This window comes from Nipponia nippon, unplaced genomic scaffold (genome assembly GCF_047370975.1).
Source record: "Nipponia nippon isolate SJK-2023a ecotype South Korea unplaced genomic scaffold, ASM4737097v1 scaffold_7, whole genome shotgun sequence".
Lineage (NCBI taxonomy): Eukaryota > Metazoa > Chordata > Aves > Pelecaniformes > Threskiornithidae > Nipponia > Nipponia nippon.
Genome location: NW_028262391.1, coordinates 37,325,422 through 37,350,554, shown reverse-complemented (window position 1 = coordinate 37,350,554; position 25,133 = coordinate 37,325,422). Strand labels below are relative to the sequence as shown.

The 25,133-nt window shown below is 41.0% G+C and overlaps 1 protein-coding gene and 1 long non-coding RNA gene across 14 annotated transcripts in view; both read right to left on the bottom strand.

Moving 5' to 3' along the window:
* Positions 1-17,635, bottom strand: part of LOC148051015 (uncharacterized) — a 238,173-nt gene extending 220,538 nt beyond the window's left edge. Inside the window, exons 1-2 of one of the 2 annotated variants that reach the window (XR_015700448.1) lie at positions 17,555-17,635; positions 14,768-14,949 (exon numbers count right to left, since the gene is read on the bottom strand). This is a non-coding gene — a long non-coding RNA (uncharacterized LOC148051015). Of the gene's footprint in view, positions 1-14,767; positions 14,950-16,955; positions 17,256-17,554 lie in introns of those variants that run through there. The other variant, XR_015700449.1, reaches the window with a different exon arrangement.
* Positions 17,636-17,864: 229 nt separating this feature from the next.
* The window catches only part of SALL1 (spalt like transcription factor 1), a 33,252-nt gene continuing 25,983 nt past the window's right edge, over positions 17,865-25,133 (bottom strand). For all 12 annotated transcript variants that reach the window (XM_087739864.1, XM_087739865.1, XM_087739861.1 and 9 more), the window contains 2 exons: positions 21,610-25,022; positions 17,865-20,538 (listed from right to left, as the gene is read on the bottom strand). In XM_087739864.1, the coding sequence (XP_087595990.1) occupies positions 20,098-20,538; positions 21,610-25,022 (3,854 nt within the window). In that variant the 3' untranslated portion in view covers positions 17,865-20,097. The remainder of the gene's footprint in view (positions 20,539-21,609; positions 25,023-25,133) is intronic.

Sequence of the window (25,133 nt, the reverse complement as noted above, 5' to 3'; positions counted from 1 at the left end):
GGAAAACAAACCAATTTGTAAGACAACAGCCTAGACCCTCCCTTTTTCCTGCCTTTAGCCTAATTTCCAAAACATTCATATAATTGTCTTTCATATGTTGAACATTACTTCTACCCATAAACTTCTAATCATAGAAAGATTTCAGTTAGAAGGGACCTCTGGAGATCATCAAGTCCAACCACCTCCTCAAATCAAGGCATACAAAGCATCCTATATATATATAAAAATATAAATAAAAAATCTCAGTCCAGGTTATCAGTTATGTTTGACTTCAGTGTAGATGTCCTAATTTACATTTTACTGCACATTTGGTCTTTTGTACAAGTAACTACAATTCCCTTGGCAGGAAGTTGTTGTTATTATTTAAACACATGGAAAACTGAGGCAGAGAATTGGAACACATCTCTGTTTATCCACCTGGGAATCATCATTAATATCTGAAGTTGTTAGGTGGGGTGACCTCATCAAAATACAAATCATTACACCATATTTCCACCTCATATATTAAGCGGAGTACTAGCTGAGGAAATTAATTCACTAAATTTAGTATCTTAGAACAAATAAATCAGAAAATTTCATTTCAGAATTTCAGATATGCATTTCCAAACACAAAACTCAGGTGTTTTCTTATTGTATTTGTATTTTAATGTCTTGGTCCTGGAATATTCTGACAGCTGTAAAATAAATAATCTAAATCATTATTAGAAGAAAGAGCAGCATATTATTTTTAGTCCTTAAATCATCAGAATTGTTGATAAAGAAGAGAAAACAGAAATACAAAAACCCAAGAAATAAACAAGCTTTATAAAAAGAATTCATACCTATAACGCTCTTATTTGCCAGGACTTCACATATTCATCCCAGCATGCCTACTCACATGAAGCATGCCACAGACCTTAGTGGCAATTCTTATCTTAACAAAATGACCTCATACCTGGTGAATACTTAGAAATGGTCAACACAGCTCACGATACCCAAGCAGTCTGACAGAATAACCTCTCACTACATTTTATGCAAGTAACAAAACAGGGTTATGTCAACACAGTTGTGTTGAATTTAATGCACCATAATTACATACTGGAAAGTCTTAATGAGAGAAATCATATTTTTGAAGATAGTTACTCTTTTGTACATATATATTCATAAAGAAAAAAGGTTGTGAGGAGTGTTCTACAGTCAACAGTTATGCTGTTAGCAGCCAGGGACATGAGAGGGTTTCACAGCGTAGGGCTGTGAGGAGAGGCACGCAGAGGAAGGGATCCTCACAACCACACCCTGATGGCTAGCACACTGGAGGGCAGGCACACTGCAAAGGGATTGTTTGAGTACCCTGCACGGTACCACAGGTCTTCTCAGATCCCATCTGCCCCAGCCACACTGGGCTCTGTCCAGCCACAAGGCCACAGCAAAGGAGAGGGTGCCAGGGCTGCCAGAGAGGTAACGCTCTTCTCACTCGACTAAATGTGATGAGTAGGGATGCCCCCATCTTCAGATCAAGAGGTATAACAGCAGGCTTATGTACATATACAAAATTATTTTCTCAGAAAAAGCCATACGTCCATTAAAGTTCAGAAAACGTTCATTAAGACAAGTAGCACGAAAGTACTATATTACAGTTGAAATCAAATGTATGCTCACTTCCCCCTTGCAGATGACATCTCAATGCCAACAAACCCCCTCTACACTCCAGTACAGAGCCACAAATTTACTGCAGGTCTGAATGTGACTGATGCCATGGATGTCCTCCATCCAAAACCATAATATTCCCTACACTGTTTATATAAATTTACCTCAGTTTTCTCTGTGGTAAAAGAAGCTGCAGCAAGGGAAAAAAAACCAAAACCAAAAAAAAGTAAAAAAAAAAAAAACCAACAGAGAAAGTTAGAAGTTTTGAAGAACAGAGAATGCTGGCATCTAAGGTGACACAGAATGCAGGGAAATATGTTTTGTTTTAAAGCCAGGTGATAGCATAGCCTTTGGCAAGAGGAGAGGGAACAGGAAGAACAAGAAACAACTAATTCGCTAAGTAGAAAGAGTTATATTTTTCACTTGTACCTCAGCAATACTTGACAGCAGTTAACTTCTTCATTTCCCAAGCCTCAAAATGGGTAAGAGTAGTAGATAAGCACATAGCTTATTCACATTTTGAATAGCAGCAAAGTAATAACAATAAACCAGTCAGCTATATTGAAGTTAAATATTCCATCGGAGCAAATACATACATCTAACAGCTGGTAAGTCATTCTGCTAGCAGCTTTAGGAAAAAATCATTGTATTATTCGTTTATGTTTTAGCTGATTTTTAAGTCTTCAGCAATATGAACTTTTTATAATGGGAAGATAAGAGATTATACAAAGCTTACTTGATTTCAAAATACCATTCTATCTCTCCATGGATATGCTGCTACAGTGTAGTTTCCTCTGCTGCTACACGTTAACTATAAGCATTTATGCAGTATTCCACTTTATTCACCCACTTCCATGCTTCCAAAATCTACCGGGTCTGCTTTCAGGCTAAGTGTATGAAAATCTTACTCAGTATGGTTGAAAACATGAATATAAATGGGTGATTCTCCATTGCTACAAATACTTTATCTAATCCTATAGGATTGTTTAGTGTGCTTCACAGATTAGTAATATTTCCTCACACAGACAAAAGTATAAGCCATAAATGTTTTAGTGTTTAGTTTAGTGGCCTAAACAATCCTTCCTCCATTGAAAAATTTGCAAGAACTCATTAAACAAGCTGAATTAAACATAAGATACTAGGAGACATTGGTGGCTAATGAGTTACTTTATTGAATGCACTGGCATTTGATAGTGCAAGAGCAGAGAGTAAGCTGAAGTGTGCTGTATTCTGAGAGTAAAGTAGCAAACAGCTTTGTCCTGATATCCACGAGGCCCACTGTAGATCATGGTTCACATTTGCAATAACTGTGTACCCTTTATTGTTTGATGTGATGATGTCTTTTAAAGTCCACTTTTCAGACAGTTTTATAGCCACGTTCAATGCAGAGTGAGCTTTATTCCTTTATACTGGGACTCAGGAGATGCAAGTCCACTTCTGCAAGATGATTCTAGGCAAGTTGTATCACACAGAACTTCCCCGCTCCCACATCTGTGGAAATTGGTGGGATCTGGAAAGGCTGAAATCCCATTTTTGTAATTTTATTAACTAACACTTTTTCTTATTTCGATGCTGTAAATAAGTACATGAGCAACTGAGTGGCAACTACATGCTCGTAGCATACTCCTTATGCCCCTTACCAATGTTAAAGATCATGGGCCAAGGCTTTTACTGTCATTGTTTTCTATAAAGCTTTGGAAATATTGTGGTACAGTATAAACAGTGCCATATTCCGGATTTCACACAAGCATATATGTACTAGTGACCTACACTGTGAGGCAGCATATCAAGAGCAAGGGATCTAGCGTCAGGACTTCTGTATTTCACTGAGCTCCAGAAGGAGTCTGATTACATTCATAATTATATCAGGGAACCAGGTGTTGCAGCCACCGAGACATGACTTCTCTTGCTTACATTTGATTTACACCAGTATGAATAAAAAGGGAATCAAGACCCTAGGTTCCATTCTTAGTTCTGTGACCAAGTCACTGCTGAATTTGCACAAACTGCCTAACTAATCCTTACTAGCAAAGTCCTTTACTTTGCTAAGGAGGTAAAATGATATCTGTCTATTTTAAGGGAACTAGTGCTGTCCAATACCCACATTTATAGAATATTTTGAGAGTCCTAAATAAATGGTGCTATTGAAATAAAAAGCAGTATCACCCCCTTTTGTCTTGAGCACTAAGCCAATGTGTAGGGCACTCTCTTTCCATTAGGAGAAACTGATGATGAAGTCAGCTCCTTCTTTGACACAAAATCCTGTTTCCCTGAACATAAGGGGAATTAAACAGCTGGAGATGGTTTCTTTTCTCTTAATTCTAAGCTTTCTTTTCTCAGCATTTAACTTAAAAAGCCCTGACACTTTTCTCAAGTAAATGGTACCAGTGTTCATGTGGTTCTGGCTGATGCTTTTTCTTTCTCCTTACAAGCTATTTTTCCTGCATCGTTCCCTCAAACAGCTGTGCTAAAGCAATACTCTATAAAGCCTCTCTGTCTGCACCAGTCTGAGAGGCCTCACGTGTGTCTTTGTTTTGGGCAGTGTCACGTGTATGTGGTTTGCTGAAGGCTCCCACTGTTTCAGCTACCTGGTTCAATAAAGGGGCTTAATGACTTCTTATAACTTTCTAAAATAAAGGACGATGTCAAAGGCCTCAGTTTCAACCTACAGCAGTATTATCATCAATACAATCAATGACTAATAGCAGCTACGCAAAGGCAAACATTTCCTGGCTGTTCTTAATAAAACTAATCTTAAAGGTGGCATACAAAGCAAAACAAAACAAATTCAGGAAAAGATTTCCTTCCTTAAACACCATAAAAGTGGCAATCACCCTGTCCAGAAATACATTTTTAGCAATTGTTTTAATTCCCTTTTTTCCCCTTTTGTAGACACTTCGTATTGTCTGATACTACACTGATGTTCCTAGAAGTTCTCACCCTGAGTTAATACCAGTATGGTGAAGACAGTTGAACATATTGTTTTGTATAGGTACAATTAGTGCAGTATTTTGGACATGGTTATAGATTAGGCCACTTTTTACCATAACAGCTTTGACAACAGTATCTCCTACTACAATTATAGTAGTGTAAATGTGCTTTGACTAGTACAGCTTTACTCTCCACAGGGATACCTTTCTTACTGGTAATGTACTTCATTAATTACCTGGCTAAGTACAGTTAAAGGAATGAGAATGTTACAATATACTGGTACCAACAGCAGCCCAGGTATTTCTGATGATACGTTCTGTAGTACTTTTACCAAACGAAGTTATCGTCTCTTTTTTTTTTTTTTTTTGCCTTCCCACCAAGTACATTCAATATAAAAAAAAAAAAGTATTGTTTTGATTTTTGCTTTTGAAGCTCATATGAAACATGTTTAAACAGTGCCTGCAAAAGATGAGCAAACATTTGCCAAAGTTCTCAACAGTCAAAATTAGTATAGCTTATTAGTACTACCTTGGAAACAGTTGTTTTGTTCTACTGCTTCGTTTCACAATGAAACCTACTACAAATCCTAACTCAGAGGAAAGAAAAAAATATCAAAGCATCTTGTTTTGTCTTCAAGGGGAATTCTGCTCCTCTGCAAGAATAAACAGCACAAATAGATTCCTAATAAAACCACAATATTACATGGCATTGTTGTTGGACAGGTTTTCTACTGACTTGTAAATGAGATTTTATTAAGTACAGAAATAGACAAATATAGAAACATCTTTAGGCTTTAGATCCCAAAGACATAAGACATCATTCTTTTAAGCAGGTGTGCCTTCCTGGGCAGCTGCTTAAGATTAGTAAACTACAAGCTCAGAATTTCATTCCTAAATATGGCTAAAGAATAAAATCTTTAGTCTGGCAAGTTGGAGTCAAACTGCCACAATGAGCACCTGTTGAGAAAGCCCATTATTTGAAGCTGGGGGTTCTGGGTGAAAAGATCACTGTGAATTAATTTTGATTGCTTCACAAAACTCTGCATAACAAATGGTCTCTGACAGGGGTATCAGACGACTTCCATTTGAAGGGGAGAAAAAAAGATTTTGTTTCTAAGAAGGTAACATAATCTCTGCAGTGACATTAAAACACACCAGTGGCTGCACTTGCTTGAATATCTCTTCTGAAACAGATTGTACGTGCTTAGGTTACCAGGTATTATGTTTTGGGAGGCGAAAGAGAAACAATTGATATCAAAACCTTATCTAAAAGATTAGCTAAAAAGAATATGGTCAGAGATCCATGAATCCTGAATTGTTAAGGCAGCTATTTGCTCACAAGTTTATTCACAGCCACATTTCTGTGTGTTCTGGATTGCTATATACATTGCCAAAATGGAAAAGGAGGAGGAGAGAATAAATCAAATGAAAGTTTTTGCAGTTGACTAAATAAATTAGCAGCTTTCTTGTATGAATTAACTCTAATATCAAGTTAAAGGATAGTATGAATATGTGGTAAATATTTCTCTTGCCTGGTATACGGGCTATTGAATATGAAGCAGTTTCTGTCTCTGAAAAGAAGTTTCCATCCGAAATATACAAAACTGCTAACGGTCTGTCATCCCCTGATTAAATCTAAGGCCAAGCTTACCACCTGTTTGTGCAAATGAAAAGTGTGATTTTCCACCAACTACTCGGCATGATTAATTTACTTAAGGGTTTCCTGCAAAATGATTCTCAGTTCATCCAGAGCTTATTTTTAGAAGAAAAAGAATCACCAGAAAGCACTATGCTTTTAGCTAATAATCATGATCCAGTTGACTTTATGCTTGATTTGTCAACTCTTAGCCTTTAATATTACATGAATTACAACTTCTACAATTCCTTCAAAACTGACTGTAAAAGCTATATACATATGAAGATAATAAAATGCTCATATCAACTTCCCTTTTTATGTGTGTTCTGGTTTTAAGGCAACCTGAATTATATCATCATCAGGGTATTAATTGCACCTGCACAAAGATTTGGATGTGTTTGGATTCATATGGGTACCAGAGGCTTACGTCTATGCCTAGCAAAATCATTGCAGCCATAATAAAACCAGAATACGGCCACACATTCCATTAAAGAAAAGTAACAGAAAAACTCTAGATAAGTCAGAGCCTGCACTTTGTTAATTTATTGGTATAGCTAGGAATCACTGTAGTATTAGACCACCAGGCATCTAATCTTTCCAACTTTTGCAGTATGTCTGTGTTACTCTACAGGGCACATGAAGGCCACCTGAACAAAGAAATACTGATGCTGTTCTATTTCATTCTAAAAACCAGACCGATATGCTGTCACAATCCCAGAACAGAAATATTAGAAGACACCTTCAAGCAGTGATGCTTTGCCATTGTAAATAAAACTGGTAAACTGACCTGCTTGGAGTTGAAAGTAAACTCTGTATTGTCCAAATGTATGTCAGCTTCATTTACCTGCACATGCCTTTGACAACACTACAGTCCTGCAGCCCTCATGTCCAGCCCCTGCCATCCAGAACCTTCCCAAAGATGGACACACAAGGGAGAAGCTGACTGCACAAAGACAGTGCCTAGTATAAATCACTTATAATGGAGAATTTGAGGGTGTTTTTTTTTCTACCAAGGTTTTTTTTTTTCCTCCCCAAGCCTCAGCTATCCTGAGTATCTCTTAAAATTATCACATGTATCTCTTCAAGCAATGTATTTATTCTCTTGCTAATTCCATTCTTCATCTAAAATAAGGCATGAAGAAATGGGTAAAAGTGAAAAAAAAAATCCCAAAGATGTTGTTTCATCTTTTTATCTTTTTTTTTTAAAAAAGATAAAAGTCTTTCTAATAATGCCCCTGTGATTCTATTATAGCACATTCAAAAAGCAAAGCACACTAGAAAAGTTTGAGCAGTGGGAAATATGTAATATATCCTTCTGCTTTTTTTCCTTCATGTCTCCAAAATAAACTACAAATTTCCCATGCTGAAAAGTTTTTCCTTAAGTTAATAAAATCTGTCACTTTCCATAATGGTTGGTTTGAAGAAAGTCCACAGGTGCAGTATTCCGTTGTTCACAGCTTGGGAAGTCAAGGCTTATAATAAAAAGCCCTCTGTGTTATGGTCCTCCTTCCCCATCAATTCACATCAAGTATTATTAGAATCATCTGCCACCTCAGTGGTGCTTCCTCTGTGCTCAAACTGCAGAAGCAACAATGACATTTTACTGCTCTGCAGGTGCTGCTGTGTGTGGTCATGAACACAGAAGTGTGGCCTGCTATTGTTCTCCGGTAGCATTTTGATCTCAAACACAAAAAGCCACATAGCTGGCTGCCCTATTCATTCTTATGCTGGGTTTATATGGGTAAGAGAAAGAAGAGGTGACAAGAGATGGGCAATCCATAATATTTATTTCAACAAATGCTTCACATCTTTTTAAACATCATAAGAACATGGCTCATTAAACTACAACAGCCTTGAAATTGTGTTATAAAACCACAAAACAAAAATCAATACTTCTGCTGGAAAGGAGGTAATGAAATATATCGAGTTGGTTGAAAAGTGGTTTGTATGAATCATAATATTATTATGTGCACATCACTTCTACTCCCAATACTTAAAGTTAACAAACTAGGCAGTGCTTTCTTTCCCATCACTTAAACAGGTGCTACAAGGTGGTATTTATCAAAGTTATTTTCCAGACTCGATCCTTCTGCCATAAATAGTGCTGGGATATAGGAGGCTTAGTAAAGGGAGATCAATTCAATGCATATTTGCTACCTGAGCTTCAGCTGTTGCATTATTTCACAGTCTGATCAATACCATGTTCTATAAGAGCAAAGGAAAAAGCCACAACATCGCTCTGATGAGTCACTGTAGGTTTATTACTGAACCAGAAGGATGTAACATTTCTGATTTTAGTAAAGACTAAATTTGGTAGCAGCATTTGACCACTATTAAATAGTTTAACTCTCCATTTCAAGTCTTTTGCAATGACTTGTCCAGATTTTCAGCTGTGTTACATAAACGTTTCTGGAATCAACACTCCCTCTGCTGAAAAAAATCCTCTGGAATATTATTTAGAATTCTCTCTCATTTAATTTAAACTGGCATTATTGCTCTCCAATTGAATCTAGAGAAATCTGGTACTTAAAAATATTTTAACACAGGCAAGCAATAATGGCATTAAAAAATGAACACTGAACAGTATGAGATGAAGGAACAGGAAGGAAGCACTCATAGAGGAGTCCTAAATTATTTGGTTCGCCCAGATGTTAATGTAGGTTTCGCACTCAGAAACTGTACTATAAGGTTACACCAAACAAAACCTGGGAAAAAATTACCCTTCTCCACCCACAGACCTTCACATACGCATATTGTGAAAAGTTTCTTAATATCTTTCTCAGGACAAAGCAACCATAAATACCTGGTACCAATAAAGAACAGAAGGAAGACGACATTGAAGAGTAACTAAATGAGACCAGCAAAAAGCTTAGCAACTACTAGCATCCCCTGTACTCTCACCCTCCTCAGAAATAAAAACCCTCACCTGCCAAAACTGCCCATCCCTGCCAACCTCCTTTTGTAGTGTAATCGGGAAAAGACAGCAAAAACTTTCCATACCAAGATTCATCCATTTAAAAGGACAATCCTATATCCACAAAAGTCTCTGAAGAATAAATAAAGAAAACCATATATCCAAAGTCAATTGATGGAGGGAACTAAAAGCAGTTTTTAAGAAGACTTGTGCAGAGTGCTTAGATTAACTATTTCCACTGAAAGAGAAAATACATAGTATTAAACAGAGTCCAAGCTAGGCTCTGGGAAGAGAGGATTACAGAGCATAACCTGAGACCTCTGTACCTCTGATTTGCTGAAGAGAACCAAGATGAGATCAACCCTTGATTAGGACAAACTCATCCAAGAAATTCCCCTACTTGCCACTGCTGTAGCCAAAAACTTCTCTGCACATCACTTCTTACACTATGAACACTGACAGGGTAGATTAAGCCATTTTACTGCACTTCTGACATTCCAGTGTCTCCTGTATTGGAGATCTGTCCTAATAGATGTGTGTCCATCCCATCATTTTAGATAGTTATGGTGGCACTGGAAAGACTCAGAATGTCCACTCACCACCAGAGACCAAAAGCTTAGTTTTACACCCAAGCAGAAAAATCTCACTTCCTACAGCATGGGAGCTTCTAACCTGAGCTGAGAGCTGGTTCTACAGAAACTGAGCAAGTGCCATCCTGTAAACGAACGTCTCAACTTTCCTTCAGCATGCAATGGACTAGTTTCTCCAATTCCAGCAGGGATCCTTTCCAAATTATGCTTTGATTTTACTACTTAACAGGAGAGGGAGAAAAGGTGCTACAGCTGGTAGCTACTGATATTTAATCTTAAATTTATTTTTGCTTTATTTTTTCTATAAATAGTCTTGTCTTTCACCAGCTCTACCACTGTTAGATCCTTTTCCAGTAACGGTCAACATTACACAGAGCCTTAACCCCTGAGAGAGAAAGAAAGGAGGAGTGGGTGGAACACAAGAGACAACAACTAATCTTGAAGAGAGAGAGACATGTCACATCACCACGGACTCCCTGCTACTTCAGAGCCTTCTACAGTAAGTAACTGTATAGCAATTTCATCTGCTTAAGATCAAGTCTCCCCAAAAACTTATTTGGAAATGCAGCAACCTCGATTTGTCCCTCGACAAAGTGCTAAGAGTGTACTGCATACATCTCCCCACAGTCACATCCCATGGTGACATCCCCACAGTCACATCCCAGGCTACAGGTGCCTGACTACATCATGGCTCTAGCAGCACATTGCACCCCACTTGTGCACATAAAGACTAGTCAAACAACAAACTAATTGCTTTCCTTTGATAACAATTAAAAAAAAAAAATCTTTTTTTTTTTTTGGGGGGGAACTGCTGGCCAGACAGGGCAAACATTAGGATGATCTCAGTGTGTTTGTCTAGGATGTCAGCTTTAACTGTCCACTGTCATGGGATTTGGGCCATGATTTTAAGTGACTTTGTGTCAACACATTTTAAAAGCCTGATTTTCAGACAGAGTAGCACTTTCTAAAAATCATGATTCTTTGGGATGGTTTAAATTGAGCATTATATAAATTGAAATAGCAAAATAAAGCATTGAACAAGCTTGAAATTTAGGCCAAGTTGCAAGAGAGGTGGTGGAGGGTGGAAATTGCTGCCCGCATTCTTCATTTTTCCTGTTTTTATTGTTGTTACTGTTGTCAATATCTAATTTTCAGATAAGAGGAAAGCCCTTCAAGATGACTAGTAAAGTCAGGACTTCAGGCTTTAGTTGACAGTTACTTCAGACTCCTGATGAAATGAAACTCACTCCATTCTGTTTCTGCTCAAGACAGTCAGGGAAAGAACATCTAAACATAAGCATAACTTGCTGACTCGTATCACGCATGGCCAGTGTTTCAAAACCGAGAGTTACCCTTTCAAAAGTAAAGATTGTCACTGCCATACATAAGGTTATAAAGAGAAAATTGGTCAAACAGAGAAAATAGCTCAGACGATCCAAAAATATTTCCTGTCTTTATCATCATTCCTAGTGCTCAACAGCAGAGCAGACAATGGACATACCTATAGCTGCATTTCAACACATGGCTGCACTACTGTGCTTGATGCTCATAATTTTATATAGTACATGCAGGTACATACTCTCTGGGAGAAAAGAGCGAGCATCAGTCAACATTACAGAGATTTGCACAAAAAACAACAGCTGCAGAGGACCCCAATCTGCACACTTTATTTCAATGCACTCTGCACTATACCACACTGCCACTAGCCCTTCCGCATCTTGTTTCCTAGCTCACACACTACCCTCAAGCAAACCAGGAAGTCACTAAGGCAACAAGTCTGACCCATCTGTCATACTGTACATCATCCAGCAATTTTTTCTGATAAATATGACCTTTACAATTCCACATACTTCATTTTACCATTTTTTCATATATGGGGAATGTATAAAGAGAACTTGTTACCTGAAGTCCAAGCTGAAAGTTATCCGTGATAAATATCACTGAAATTGGAAATCAACTACAGACACTTGTCTGCAAGGCAGCAAATGCAATTACTAGTTCCTTGTACTGTGCCTGAGAAAGAGACATTTTTTCTACATGGAAAACTTTAACGAAATTTTAACTATTGGCTACATCCGATAGTTCAGCAAATATACAGTGTCTCGAGACCTTTTGCAAAAACTGATTATTTGTTCTTACAAATACAGTAAAAGTGTAAGCATGTATAACATAGCATTAACTTTTCAACTTCATCTGATAAGCAGCAAATGCTGTACTGAGGTACCAGCAGAGCACTTCCAGGTGTTCTGGTAGATGCTGAAATTCAAAATAGATGTTTTGTATTGGACACTTTATAACCATTTATATTCCAAGAGATTAGCCAGGTATGGTATACACACATTGTAAAAGACCAATCTGAGCAGTATCCTATCTAAATATGCAAAATAAACAAAAATTAAAGGTAAGGAACTATTGTTAGCATCATTTTACAAAGCGCATCAAGAGGTTAGAGCAACTTGCCTGAGGTCACACGTGCCCAGAGCCAGGGATGAAATTTCCATTTCCTAAATTAGCCCCTCACACTTTAACCACAAGCAAAACCTTTACATAAGCCTCCAAGGTGCCAAACCACGCACAATTAAAATGTAATAAATTCCACTCAAGAGCACTAACAATAAAGGAATACATGTGCATCAAGCTAGTGCATGCATCAGTAGAGACAGGTTGAAAACAACAACAAAATCATCTGTTCAAACAGCACCGATGCAGGAATTAAATTTCAGTATTGCTGTCAACTTTTCATTTCACTAATGGCTTTTAAGAAAGCTGGACATTTTTCCTCAGTCCATTTTACCTTTTCCCTCCATTTGACAAATATTGATTTTCATTTCCTCCAAGTTTAAGTGCATTGAATGCTATTGTGACTGGTTTGTTTGCTTTTTTGTTTGTGTCCCAGGTTTATTGAGGATGCCAGCATGAATGCATACAGCTTTAGAAAGAGAGAATTGGTTTAATAACTTCTTCAAATCCAGGAGAGAACACAGGAGCACAGTCTACTCTTTTGTATAGGTCAAGCAAGAAAAGTGACGCTACGCGACTATCTAACGTCAGTAAGGAGACTGCTGAAGTAATAGCCTTGGTGTTTTAAGCTGTTACTGCTATGCTCTGATACAATAGGACAAATTATGGAGTGTTCTTCCTCCACTTCAGTGCAAAGTTAGACATACTATCTTAAAAATGCCTTCGGTGGCATTTTAAGCTAAGCCCATTTGGTAGACAGTTGGCCCTTTAGGAGGCTTGGTTTGGAAGGTAACATCTTACGAAATTGTGGCTCAAACAAGCTGTAGCTTTATGAATTCTTTTCTGACTCACAGATACATAGGCTCAACTTCGTTTCATAAGATGATTTCCTTAAGTTTTGCAAACCTGCCTGGTACATTTGGAGACTTTCCTATCTTAAGGTCTTATTCACCAAATAAGAAATCAGTCTGTCTTTGCAGTGATATGAATAAAGAGTGCTTACATGATCTATTCTACCCATCCAAATATGGGGGAGGGGGGGAAATCTCAGCAGACAGAAATAAGCATCTGGATTGAAAGGGAAAGACAGTAACACCTTAAACTGCTACAGACACTTTTACAGAAATCGTCTGTGCAGCGCTCAGACATTCATCAGTGTTAGAAGCCAAAGTAAGCTGAGCTGACTTAAGCAGGGGGTTAAATTCGTTTAAGTGTATCAGCACCAGAGGTCTATGATGGTATTAAGGAATCCCCACAACTGAGCTAACTAGTGATCTAACCATCACAAACAGCCTCGTTCTCGTCAGCAGCTCTGATGCAACTTGCCAAGAGGACTCAGTATTCAGCCTAGACAAGTAAACAGACACATAAACCTTGGAAATCTCTTCTGTCTCTATACATATAATTTGCTAGTCTCTGGATCCTCTAACCAACATAAAGACAGGCGTTCATATGAATGCACATTTAGCAGCGAACATGATTATCCACTTAGTTATTGTACATATGAAACAAATGTTAGCTTCACTATGTATTAACTGACATTTTAAAATCCTGATGAAAGGAAAGCAATTTAGAATTGTTCACTGCTAAAGGAAGCTCATTTTCAAAACAGGTACTGCTTTGAAAAAAAACTTAACATTATTCATCTGGTCAGTCTCACTGGCTCAGCTTTGAAACTATTTTTCACAGAAAAGATGAAGAAAAGAAAGTAGTGATCAGTGGGGTTAAATCCACGATAGTGTGCCAGGCCACTCAATTTTTTTGCTTTCCATATTCAATCCTAAACACTGCTTGTACCACACTTGCACCACCTGATGCCAGGTGCTGCAGGGCTTCTGCTACACCCACCTGACATTGTGATGCTGCATTTTTAAGACCTTTAAATAATGAAAATAGACCTTTGCACTTCAGCACTGCCCTGGTCAAGAGAGCTGTCTGTACAAATGATGTGAATGTCTGCTAACATGGAGAGGCTTCTTACTTTTGAAATGAAATGACACCAGAAGTTTCAGGGCTGATCATTCCAGTGAGGACCTTCCTTATTAGCACTGGTGATAAAGTCCAACATGGGCACAGGCATGGTTTTGGTCCCCATCTAACCTGAACTTAAACTGCTTTCCAAAAGTGACAGTAACTTCTGAGAGTTAAGAACAGCCTGCAATTTGGGTTAATTAGTTAACTGCTATAAAAAAGAAGATGACATCACTTCCTTACTCTACAACTCTCCACTAGGTATTCTCACAGGTATGCTCAGAGTCAGCTGAATACAAGATGCTGGCCCCACCCACCACACAGAGCATTGCAGAGCATGTCTTCAACCCTTGAGCGCATGGTATTCACCAGCTCCCTTGGCACTAGAAAGACTTGAGCACTAAAAAAAACCCCTCTCTTTCCTGCTCTCCTGTTCTCACTCTACTGCTCCTCTTCCCATATCATATTGAGAGATTTTGCCTCTTAAGAAATTTAGAATGTGGATTCAAAAATATGTGTCTCAAGAAAAACAGAAGATAAAATGTAAATCAAAGAAAGAGACTCACGGTAAGACAAAACTATAACATAACTTGAGCCAGAAACTTAATTTTAATCACTGCCATGTTTACACCTCACTTACCTGTAAAATATTCCAGCCACCGCATGTGGTTCAGGGCCTCCCTGTATCACACATCCCTGGAACAAGGAGATCTTCCCAAGGTGGAATCACCACGCACTCGCCATCTTCCACACATCTGCTAGGCCACTGCCAGAGTGACAGAGGGACTGGCTCAGGGTAGCCGTTCTGATATTAACTATAACCTGGATGTAAAAAACAGAAATATCAAATCAGGAAACTGAACGTAAACACAGCTGTCAGTAACTCTGTTTTCAGCTGGAGTTGTATACTTTTCAATTATTCCTGTTTTTTCTTATTAATATTTCCAAGCCTTTACTCCTCCTTAACTTTTTGTCTAGAGATAGGTATTTATACAAGAGACTGTATTGTATGCGAAATCTTTAATTCATATTTCAACTCAGCAGTTGAGAGACATATTGCTTCCCGCTTGTATAAATAACTGTACCCACTTATTTGCAAAACATTATTTTACCTTCTGTCAACTGATATTCATGAGAGAAGGAAACCAAATAGAAAATGTAATTTCGGTTTTAAAAAAAAAACAAAAACAAACAGAGATAAAACTGGAGAAGTACTGAAGACTGACAGGGAGGCAGCAAAAAAGAACTGCCATGCTACAAAGTCACACCTTCTCCTGCCAAGTAAAACTGGTCTCCTGCAAAGATGCAACCAGGTAGCTTGTGACTTCAGGACTCCAAAAAGCAGGAAGTATGCCCCAAAGAAAAGGTTAAACCAAGCAGCAACTGTTGCATTTTGATGGTCAGCAAATATTCTTTCCAAAGCAGGGTTGGAGAGATTTGTTGACTGCTGCAGGAGGGAGGGCTTGCAACCTGTGCCTAAGACTCAAACCACAACAGAGTCTAGGAAAAAACACCGAAATTCAGCCTACTTTTCCCTGAGAAAAGGGCTTAGAATTTGGTCGTCATCAGCACACGAAATAAGCCAGGCAACTTGCTGCTCCCCTTCCCTTCCCATCCCTGCCTCGGCCACTCGAGAAACCAGTCGATATGCTGCCCTGACTCCTCTCTCTCCCCACTCTGCTGATACAGTGGGTGCTTCTGATTAGCCCTCCACACCCTTTTCAGCCTTTCATTCCGTCTGCCCCGCTACACCTCCCCAGTTTGCCCCATGAAAGTGAGGTGACCACCCGCCGGGATGCTCCGTGGCCGGGGGACTGCGTGCGGGCGAAGGGCGCGCCCCCGGCTCCTCGCTCTCAGTCGCCGCCACGTCCTCGCTTCCTCTCCTCTCTGCGGCATCCGGGGAAACCCCCAAATTCACGGGCCGCCCGCTAGCAAATGTGCCCGGCGGGAGGGGCAGCCCCGCGGCTTACCCAGCCGGCACGGGCCGGGCGCCTCCGGCCGCTCCGCCGCGGGCTCTTCCCAAGCGGGGAAGTTTCGCACGTTATTAGCCCAATTTTTAAATAAATCACGTCTGTTTCTGGGTGACAAAATTACTCGGGCTGATTAAATGAATGCCCTGAACGATCACTGGCGCTTAGAAGAGGAGAAAAAAATAAACAAAACACAACCCCACTGTGCTTTATTTTAATGGATGATAAAATTGTGATAGGCGAGAAGGAGAGGGAAAAAAAGGGGGGGGGGGGGGGAATAAAACTTTGTTGCTAATGAGAAAAATGCGGCCGCGCAAACAAAACTGTAAAGAAAAAAAAAATCTGTTCTTGAATAAGGATTAATTCAATGTCTGTGAATAGGAAATCCTGCGCTGGGTAATTGCAGCGAGGTAGCGCGGCGCCCAGCTGCGAGGCGACGCGGGCACCTTTGTGCGCTTGCCAGAGGACTGCTCTGGGGAGAGGTAACTTCCCCCGGTCCCCACGGTCCGGTGTCAAATAACGGGAAATTTAACATTCCGCATTTCCAGAGCGAATTATTCCCACCCCCATTCTCCAGCAGCTCGCTGGCGGAGGCCAGCCGGCCGCTCCGCCTGACGGGGCGGGGAGCCCCGAACCGACTCCAGCCCCGCGGGGTACAGCCTCAGCTCCCCGGGGGGACGTCCCTGGCTCCCGCAGCGGGCCGGACCGCAGCTCCGTTCGGGGGCGGCAGGAGAGGGAGAAGGAAAAACCCTTCTGCAGCGCGGGGTTAACAGCCCAACCACCCTCCGCCAAGCCCGGCGCAGCAGGAGGCACGGGACAGGGGAACGGCTGATTCCTCCCCCCCCCCCAAGCACCCACCTTCGCAGACGGTAGCGAGGGAAGCACCACCTCAAACAGCAGCAACAACCCAGCAGGGCAGGGTACTGGCTTATTAGGGGAACCCCCGCCCAGCCGGCCTCAATCGTTGCAATCAGGCGAGCGGCCGGCGGAAAGGGTGTCCCGAGGAGCCTGGCCCGCTGCAGCCCCCCATCCTCGGGGTGGGCTCCCCACGGATCATGGAAACGCTCCCAAAGGGCTGGGGGAGAAGAGGGTCCGTCGCCCCTCGTGGGGGGCACCTGAGCATGGGCGAGGAGATGCACCCCTCGGGCAGCAGGGACACCCGCGCCGCGCCCGCTCCGCGGCCCCCGGTGCCCGCTGTCCCCAGCACCCCCTCGGCAGGGCGGGGCAGTTACCTCAGTTACCCCCAACCCTCGCGCCTAACGGTCGCCCGAGTGCGCGAGCTGCCCCCGCCCCACCTCACCCCACAGCGCACGGGCAGCGATCCGCGGGGTGTCCTCGCGGCGCGGGCGGGCTCCGCCTGAGGGAACGCGGGGGCGGGCGAACCCCCACACCCTAAAGTACGATAAAGAAAATGGCTTTTTTTTTTTTCCGCGAAAAACGCCAAATGCATACGTTACCCAGCGGCAGGGAGCGTCCGGGAGCCGGGTGTCCGCGAGTGCCGCGCCCGAGGGCCCCGGGCGCGGCTTCCCCGGCCGGGCCGGGCCTCTGCCCGTTCCCTGGCGGGGCTGAAAGGTCCTCGGCACCCAAAGACGGGCTTTAACGTGAGAAGAGGTTCCGAGGGCTGGAGTTAAAGCCATTAACGCACCTCAAGCCGCGTGAAGGAAACCCTCCCAGAGCACTGGGGTCTGCTAACCCTTCCTTGCTTTTCTGTTGCACAAATCTGAACTCAGTTTAAAAGGAGAATTAGTTAGTATTTCATTGATAAAATCATCATCAAAATTCGTTTAATTTACCTTTTTCTGAGACCAAAAGGTGACTTGAAATTCTTAAATATTCACATTGACAAGCCAGCTGGCTCTAGTGTACAATTTACATGTTAACAAAAATGCATATCATGTACCAGATGAATCATCACATTCGAACAGGAAAAAGTTCTAAAGACATGAAGTCCAAGAGGTATTCAGACTACAGTGTTAATACTTTAGTAAGGATTCATAATCATATGAAGGGCAAAAGTCCTCAAGAAAAGTATTTCTCACCCCAGCTTTTCAGTGTTAAATCCTCTATGATGCCCAATTTACAACTCAAGCTACTAGGGGGAAGAGCAAAGTGATTACTTCTTGTTTAAAAAGGCAAACCACTCCTCCCACACTGATATTAAAGAAAATTCCATAACAAAAAATACCTGAATGTTGGAATTGTAAAAAATACATATATATTCACATGAACATAAAATTGGTTATTCCTGTTGATTTTTTGGAAGGCATAATTTGAAGGCAACGAAGCTGATTTATTTTTCATAAATAATAATGTGAGGAGATAAAACTCTACTGGGTGAAAATATTGGGCTGAATTCTGTTTCCCCAAACTCCCATTGAGGTTAATGATCATTGCAGGTGCATAAGGGAAGCCAAATCATGTGCAAGGCCAAAGCAATTTTTTTTTTTTTTTACAATCAAGTTATAAACCCCATATATGGAGGCTTGCAAGTGGACATCTTAACACAGATATAGCAGCGTAAGCATGCCACAAACATACAATCTCATAGAATAAAATTAATATCAAATATAAAGCATTTGAACCAAATCAAGCCTTAAATGTGATAAATTATTTCCTTCAAAGGAAACTTACCTAGGCTCAATAAGGTCTTTGCTAGCAGCATTTTTTTTATAAAGAAATGAAAAATGCCAAAATAGCTACAATTTTATGAGGAGAAAGAGTTGAATAGTTAAGGAGAAATTTCCCACTATTAGGGGGTATGAAAAATATACTAGCAATTAATATGCAATACATATATGTATACCCATACTTACAAATATAAACACACACATACAACCTGGACAGTTCATGTTAACCAAGGGAAAGGCTAAATAATACAAAGTGATTACTAAATACAGGTACACTTTAAAAACACAGAGACAGCGAATTTTATCTGTTGCAAAAATGTATTTGATTACTCGAGTAAAATTACAGTATCTCTGCTGTTAGTAAGTATTAAATGTTAAAGAAACTGGACCTCTTTTCCTTTCAACTTTCTGAGAAAGTGCATGTAACAGTCCAAGGTTCCCCCTGCCCCCCCAATACCTAATACAAAATAAACAAACACTATACTTGTTCCCTTGGTCAAGGAGTAGGGCTTGGTCTTGTAAGGAACATATGTACATTTTAATGAAAGTGATGTCTTATTTTATATACAGGAGCATCTACAGTTGTCCACGGAAGTTGTTCAAGATGCCATACTTAGCAGCATTGTGAAAGTCCAGCACATTTTCTATAATGAATATACCTACAAGGCAAAATGTTACGTCTCAGTTTCAACTACCAAAACAACACTTCAGTATCTTCTCTAATAATCTGCGTGCTTATTACTGTACAGAAACGTATTAACATTTAAGACGACTCAAGTAAAAAGCACAATACAAATAACAGTTCAAAACGGAAAATGTTAAACCTACAAAAATTAAAGCAGTTTTAATTTTATAATAAAAATCAAAAACTGAGCTGTGTAAAGGACCCACACTGTTCAGTCTATATTCTTTCAGTCCTTTTCTTAATTCTGTTTGGAAAAATTAAACAATGTGTTTGCTGATAAAATTTCCAGCAGGATCAAAGTGTACATTTATATACAGATTTTTATTAGAGATCTAATGCATCACTGAGGCATCGCATCAATACCAGAGTTCATGTTAAACTGGATATAGAAAATAAGTTAATGCCAGAATAAGATCACCTAGCAGAACAGACTTGCAACTGCCATAAATGTTACAGCAAGTTTACAGCACTCTAGTCGATTAGTATTTAGTTCAAAATACAGGAGACCAAAGTTAATGCTTGCATTTGTTTGCAAAGCAAGGTTATATCACTAATAAATAAGCTCTCTTAGAACTCTAGAAGTAGAACATGGTACAAAAGAAAGTCTTTGTAATGTTGTAGCCTGCAGCTTGAAAAAAGCAACCCTAGGTTGCACTATTTGCAGGAATGTTATTTATGGAGTTTTTTTCTAATTTGTTACAATTTCTTTGTTGTCTTCCACGAAACGTGTAAAACGGAAGTTTGTCCCGTTTTCATTGCTTGCCATTTTCTCCAGACCAGCTAGAGGTGCGTTGGGTTCTGAATTCTGGAGCTTCTCCAGGCTTCCCGTCAAGCCGCTGATGGGAGAGCTGCCACCGTTGCCCAGGCCCCCCGGTGCCGGAGGGATGCCGCCATTCTGGATGACAGAGATCTCGTTGGTCTTCATGGCCAAGCCATTGGAGAGTGCTGCTGCGTACTGATTCCAGAAGCTGGAGGGGTCTCCATTCCCTGACCGCGCAGCCAAATCCTTCTGAAACATTTCTGGGAACTTTACAGGATTGCCTCCTAGGAATGTCATGGGGCCATCTACGGAAAGTCGTCTGCCTCGTCTTGCAGGAGTACTGTTCCACATGTGAGTGCCCATGTGAACCTGAAAGGAAAAAAAGGAAGAAACAAACAAACAAAAAACAGGGGCTTGACAGGGATTTCAAACTTATTTTGATCACGGAGAAGGCAGCAGTCCATGAACATGTCCAGTCTTGTTACATAATGAACGGCACTACAGGTAGCAGATGCAGGGCTCCATTTCCCATCCAGAATAATAAATAAACTTCTTCTGGATTAGCCCATCACCATTACCCAGAATACCCTGTTTTCCTACTGAACAATGCACTGCTTGTTACTCTTTTTTCTTATTACATGTATTTAGTTTATAATGACTTCACGTTATTCCATCAATTGCAGATAGCTGCTTTCAGGGCTAGAATTGCTATGTCCACTTTCATTGCAATGGTAAGTATTGTATTTGACACCTTTTACCCTATAAATGTCCTTTTCAGACAGGCAGAAAGTATCCTTTACTGATTGCTCATCGGAGAGCCTCGTGTATGGACAGAATGGCCTGAAAGTAATTATTCATCTCACATTACTGGCAGCAACCTCTAGAGAAATACTCTGTCAACAGAAAAATGTACACAGTAAAGTGCTCAACTGGTGTTCTAAAACTTAAGTATATTTACTTTTTCAAACACATATCAGTAGGAAATGTTAGTTATATAATCAATTAAAGTAATGCCCATTAGTTCCAGAATTATGTTAATAGTTTTTTTAAACACTCATCATCTTACATGATAGTTACGAAAAACAGCACATTCAAGAGCCTTTCACTTCTTAGAGAGGTGTGTGAGTTACAAAATGCATTTCTCTGTTAATTAATACTCCTTACCATCATTTGGCTGTTCCATTTCACACTCTACATAGACAGTCTTTGCTGGTAGATGAATTTTAATTAAGCATCAAAAACAGCTCATGCTTCGGACCAGCTGCCAACATGAGCACTCAACAAGAGGCCATCTAGGTCTACCAGAGCTGACTAAACACAACATTTGCCACACCACAGATACCCAAAGGTACCACTGCTTGCAACATTAACAGATGTAAAAAATTAAAAACCCCCAGCAAGGAGAAAATCAAACCTAAGAACAGCAAGAGGAAAAAGTACCTTCAGATTGCCTTTTGTTGTGAATGCTCTTCCACATATAGTGCAGGCAAAAGGTTTCTCACCAGTGTGTGTCCTTTCGTGGATCTGCAGAGCACTGGAGGAAGAAAATGTTTTCCCACACGTGTTGCAGTAGTGCTGTTTGGGGGTTCTTCTGGGGAGAGCGGGGAGCAGGACAGGGGACGTGGCAGAGGAGGACAGCGGCCCCGAAGCAACTAGACCAGAGGGTGCTTCTTTGCTATCCTGAGGAGAGCTGTGCACAAAGCCGTTAACCTCAGTCTTTATGAGCGATGAGAGTGAATTAGCAGGCATAACCGAAGAGTTCTGATTAGGGCCGATACTAGAATTGGGCTCAAAAAGTTGTGATGGTAGATCTCGCATTTGATGTGTCAACATATGCTGCTTCAAATTACCCTTTGTGGAAAAGCCACGATTGCAAACTGTGCAAATAAATGGTCTCTCTTTGGTATGACTTCTGTAATGAATGTCCAAGGCACTCTGACAAGCAAATGTTTTGCCACAAATGTCACACGCGGTGTTTTTAAATTTACCTCTATCTCTGAAAGGAAAGAGCATGCTCAGAGACTCTTCTTTAATCATTTTATCAGTGTTACTAGACGTCAAGTCCAAAGCACCACCATTAGCAGGGGTTGGAGACAAACCATTGGCAAACTCACTTGGTAAAGCTCTTACTGGTTTCTCTTCGATACTTGGTGACTTGTGGTAATCATTAGTGCTGTTGGATGGGGACAAGGCCTGCATGGAAGAGGTAGACTCTGAGACAGCAGGGCTTCCAGCACTTTGGCTTTCCATATCACCACCGACAGATGACGAATCGTTAGTCAAAACATCCCCTTCCACTGACCCATTTTCAACCGACTTTAAGCTTGCCTGAAGTTGTTCAGCAAGCCCTGCATTGATCATCTTCATCTGATTTTCCAAAGCAGCAATACTTGACATTTCCAGGGGCAGAGGGGAAGAAGACAAGCTGTCTTGTGATGCATCCGCAGATTTAGGTGTATCTGGCACACTGCTGTCAGGACAGTCTTCCATGTTCTCATCTGAGAAGTTGTCTATATCATCAAAATTCTTATCATCAAAAGATCCCGTATCTGATTCCATTGACTCAGGATAGTTTTCCGTGACTGGGGTGTTGGGGATCTGCCCTCCCATGTGCATTCGGATATGCTGCTGTAGCACAACAGCGTTGGTGAATTTTTTCTGGCAGATTGGGCATGAATGTTGTACTCTCAACGGGGGCATGGCACGGTGGACACTGTAATGAGTCTTTAAGTTGCCTTTAGTAGTGAAAGCGCGACCACAGATTTTACATTTAAATGGCCTCTCACCGGTATGCGTGCGATAATGCATTTTCAGTGCACTCTGGCAACTGAGAACTCGGTGGCAAATGATACACTCGTTAGGATCGGTTGCCTTTTTGTCAATGTTTTCTACCAGTTGCTGCAATTTTGACGTTTCAGATGCTGGCGTTGAATCCAATAGTCCTCCAAATGGAAACTTTGCCTTAAATTGCTCTGACATTAGAGGCATCAGTGGATTTGTCAAAGTGGCAACACTGCTGGAGCCCGAGTCTGCTGCGGGTGAGCACACGGAGCTGCTCATGTTAGTGATGGTGCTTGTGTTTTGAGGGTTTTCTTCCATTTTGCCATTTGAGGTAGGCATAGCACCAGCCTCTACCTCATCAGAAAGTCCATTGGAAATTTTTGATGTGGGATCAGCTGTTCCCGAGTCACTCTTGACAGAGCAGGGAGGGCTAGCGGAAGGATGGCTAATGGGAATCGGCTGAGGCTCCTCAGTTTTGATGAATGGGGTCAAGCTTGGAATCGTTGGTGGGAGTGGCAGGCCAACAGAAGTCGTCAGGGTGGAGAGGACTGGCTTGCTGTCCAGCCAGCTCGTGACAGGTTTCTCTGGTGGTATAGACATCCCGTAAGGAATACCCGTGCTCGTAGGAATATTGTCCAAATGCTCTGGCACCGGGTACGGATTCATTTGAATATGAGGGTACTTTTCTTTATGACGCTGAAAGTGGACTTTTAAGTTTCCCTTTGTGGAGAACCTGTTTCCACATATGTTGCATTTAAATGGCCTCTCGCCAGTGTGAGAACGTAAATGAATCTGCAAGGCACTGTCACTCCCGAACACTTTAGCACAGAACCTGCATTTATGCTTGAAGAATGCCTCATCTGAATTACTTTTTGCTTCAAAAGCAGTTACATTTGGTGGCTTGCTTTTTCTTTGCTGTGCCAAGGCAGTCAAGGAGTTTAAATCCTCTGCAGGTGTTCCAATATTGGACAAGGGACTGGAGAAAACAGAGTTACTAGGGGTGGGCTGAGGTAGAAGTGGATTAGATGCAGGACTTAACAAACTGCTTATTGCAAAAGCTGGTGAAGATGATGCTGATACTGGTGGGTTGCTGAGCTGTGAGCCACCAATACTTGAAGCCACTTTTTCTGAGGACGGTGTTGTAACTGCTGCTGCCAATATGTTAATATTTGGAGAAGAGCCACTACTGGATGGAATTAGAGTGTTGCCAGGGTTGCTCTGAGGTAGCTGTATAGGGGGTAGCTGTTTCACACCACTGATGCTGGCAGATTGACTAGCAAGGCTTTGTGCTAATCCAGCTGCTGCAGCCAGCTGCTGGGATAAATGGGAACTTAATGTGGACAAGGGGTTGGCAGATGTTCGTAAAGTACCTTGAGAAGGGCTAGAAGATGTTGGCATGTCTGTATTTTGGGAAGCCAACAATAATATTTGGTGACGAATTTGTTCAATCAGTTGCAACTGGTGGATCTGCTGCTGCTGTAACGCTAACAGTTGCTCCATCAGGGCAGGTACAGCAAGCTTACTGTTTGATGCACCGTTACATCTCGCTTCCTGTGAGAACTGTGCTACTGCCACTTTAGTACTCTGAAGGTTTTCAATTATTACATTACTATTTATCACTGAAAAGTTGCCTAATGTTGTCAGATCCCCTATGTGAGGTAGAGAGGTTGTTACAGCTGAGGTACCCATTGTGGAGCTGTTACTGCTTGTAATACTATTGTTGACACTCTTGGAACTGCTACTGCTATTGTTAATGCTGGAAGCCTCCACATCCATGGATTCTTCCCTGTCAAGTTTGTTATGCTCTGAAAGGTCACTGCAGTCTACTTGATCTGTGTTATTAACTGTGTCATTCATCTGTTCATCAGGATTATCAGAAGGGGAACTAGGAGGGAAGGTTTCAGAAGGAGAAGCTGGATTTTCATTCACAATTAAAACTAATTGATTTTTAGTACAATTCTTCTTGTGTTGCAGGAGATCTGATAATTCAAAGAACTCAGCACAGCACCTGCTACAGACATGGGCGTCCTTGTTCTTAGTGGTTCGATTTGCTTGACCCTTTTCTGTGTCTCCTAAAACATCAAAAGATGATGGATTAGGAACCAAACAGTAATAAAAAAAAAAAAACACCACCCAAAAAAACCCAAACAAACTGCAGGACATTTTATTTAAAAGTACTGATT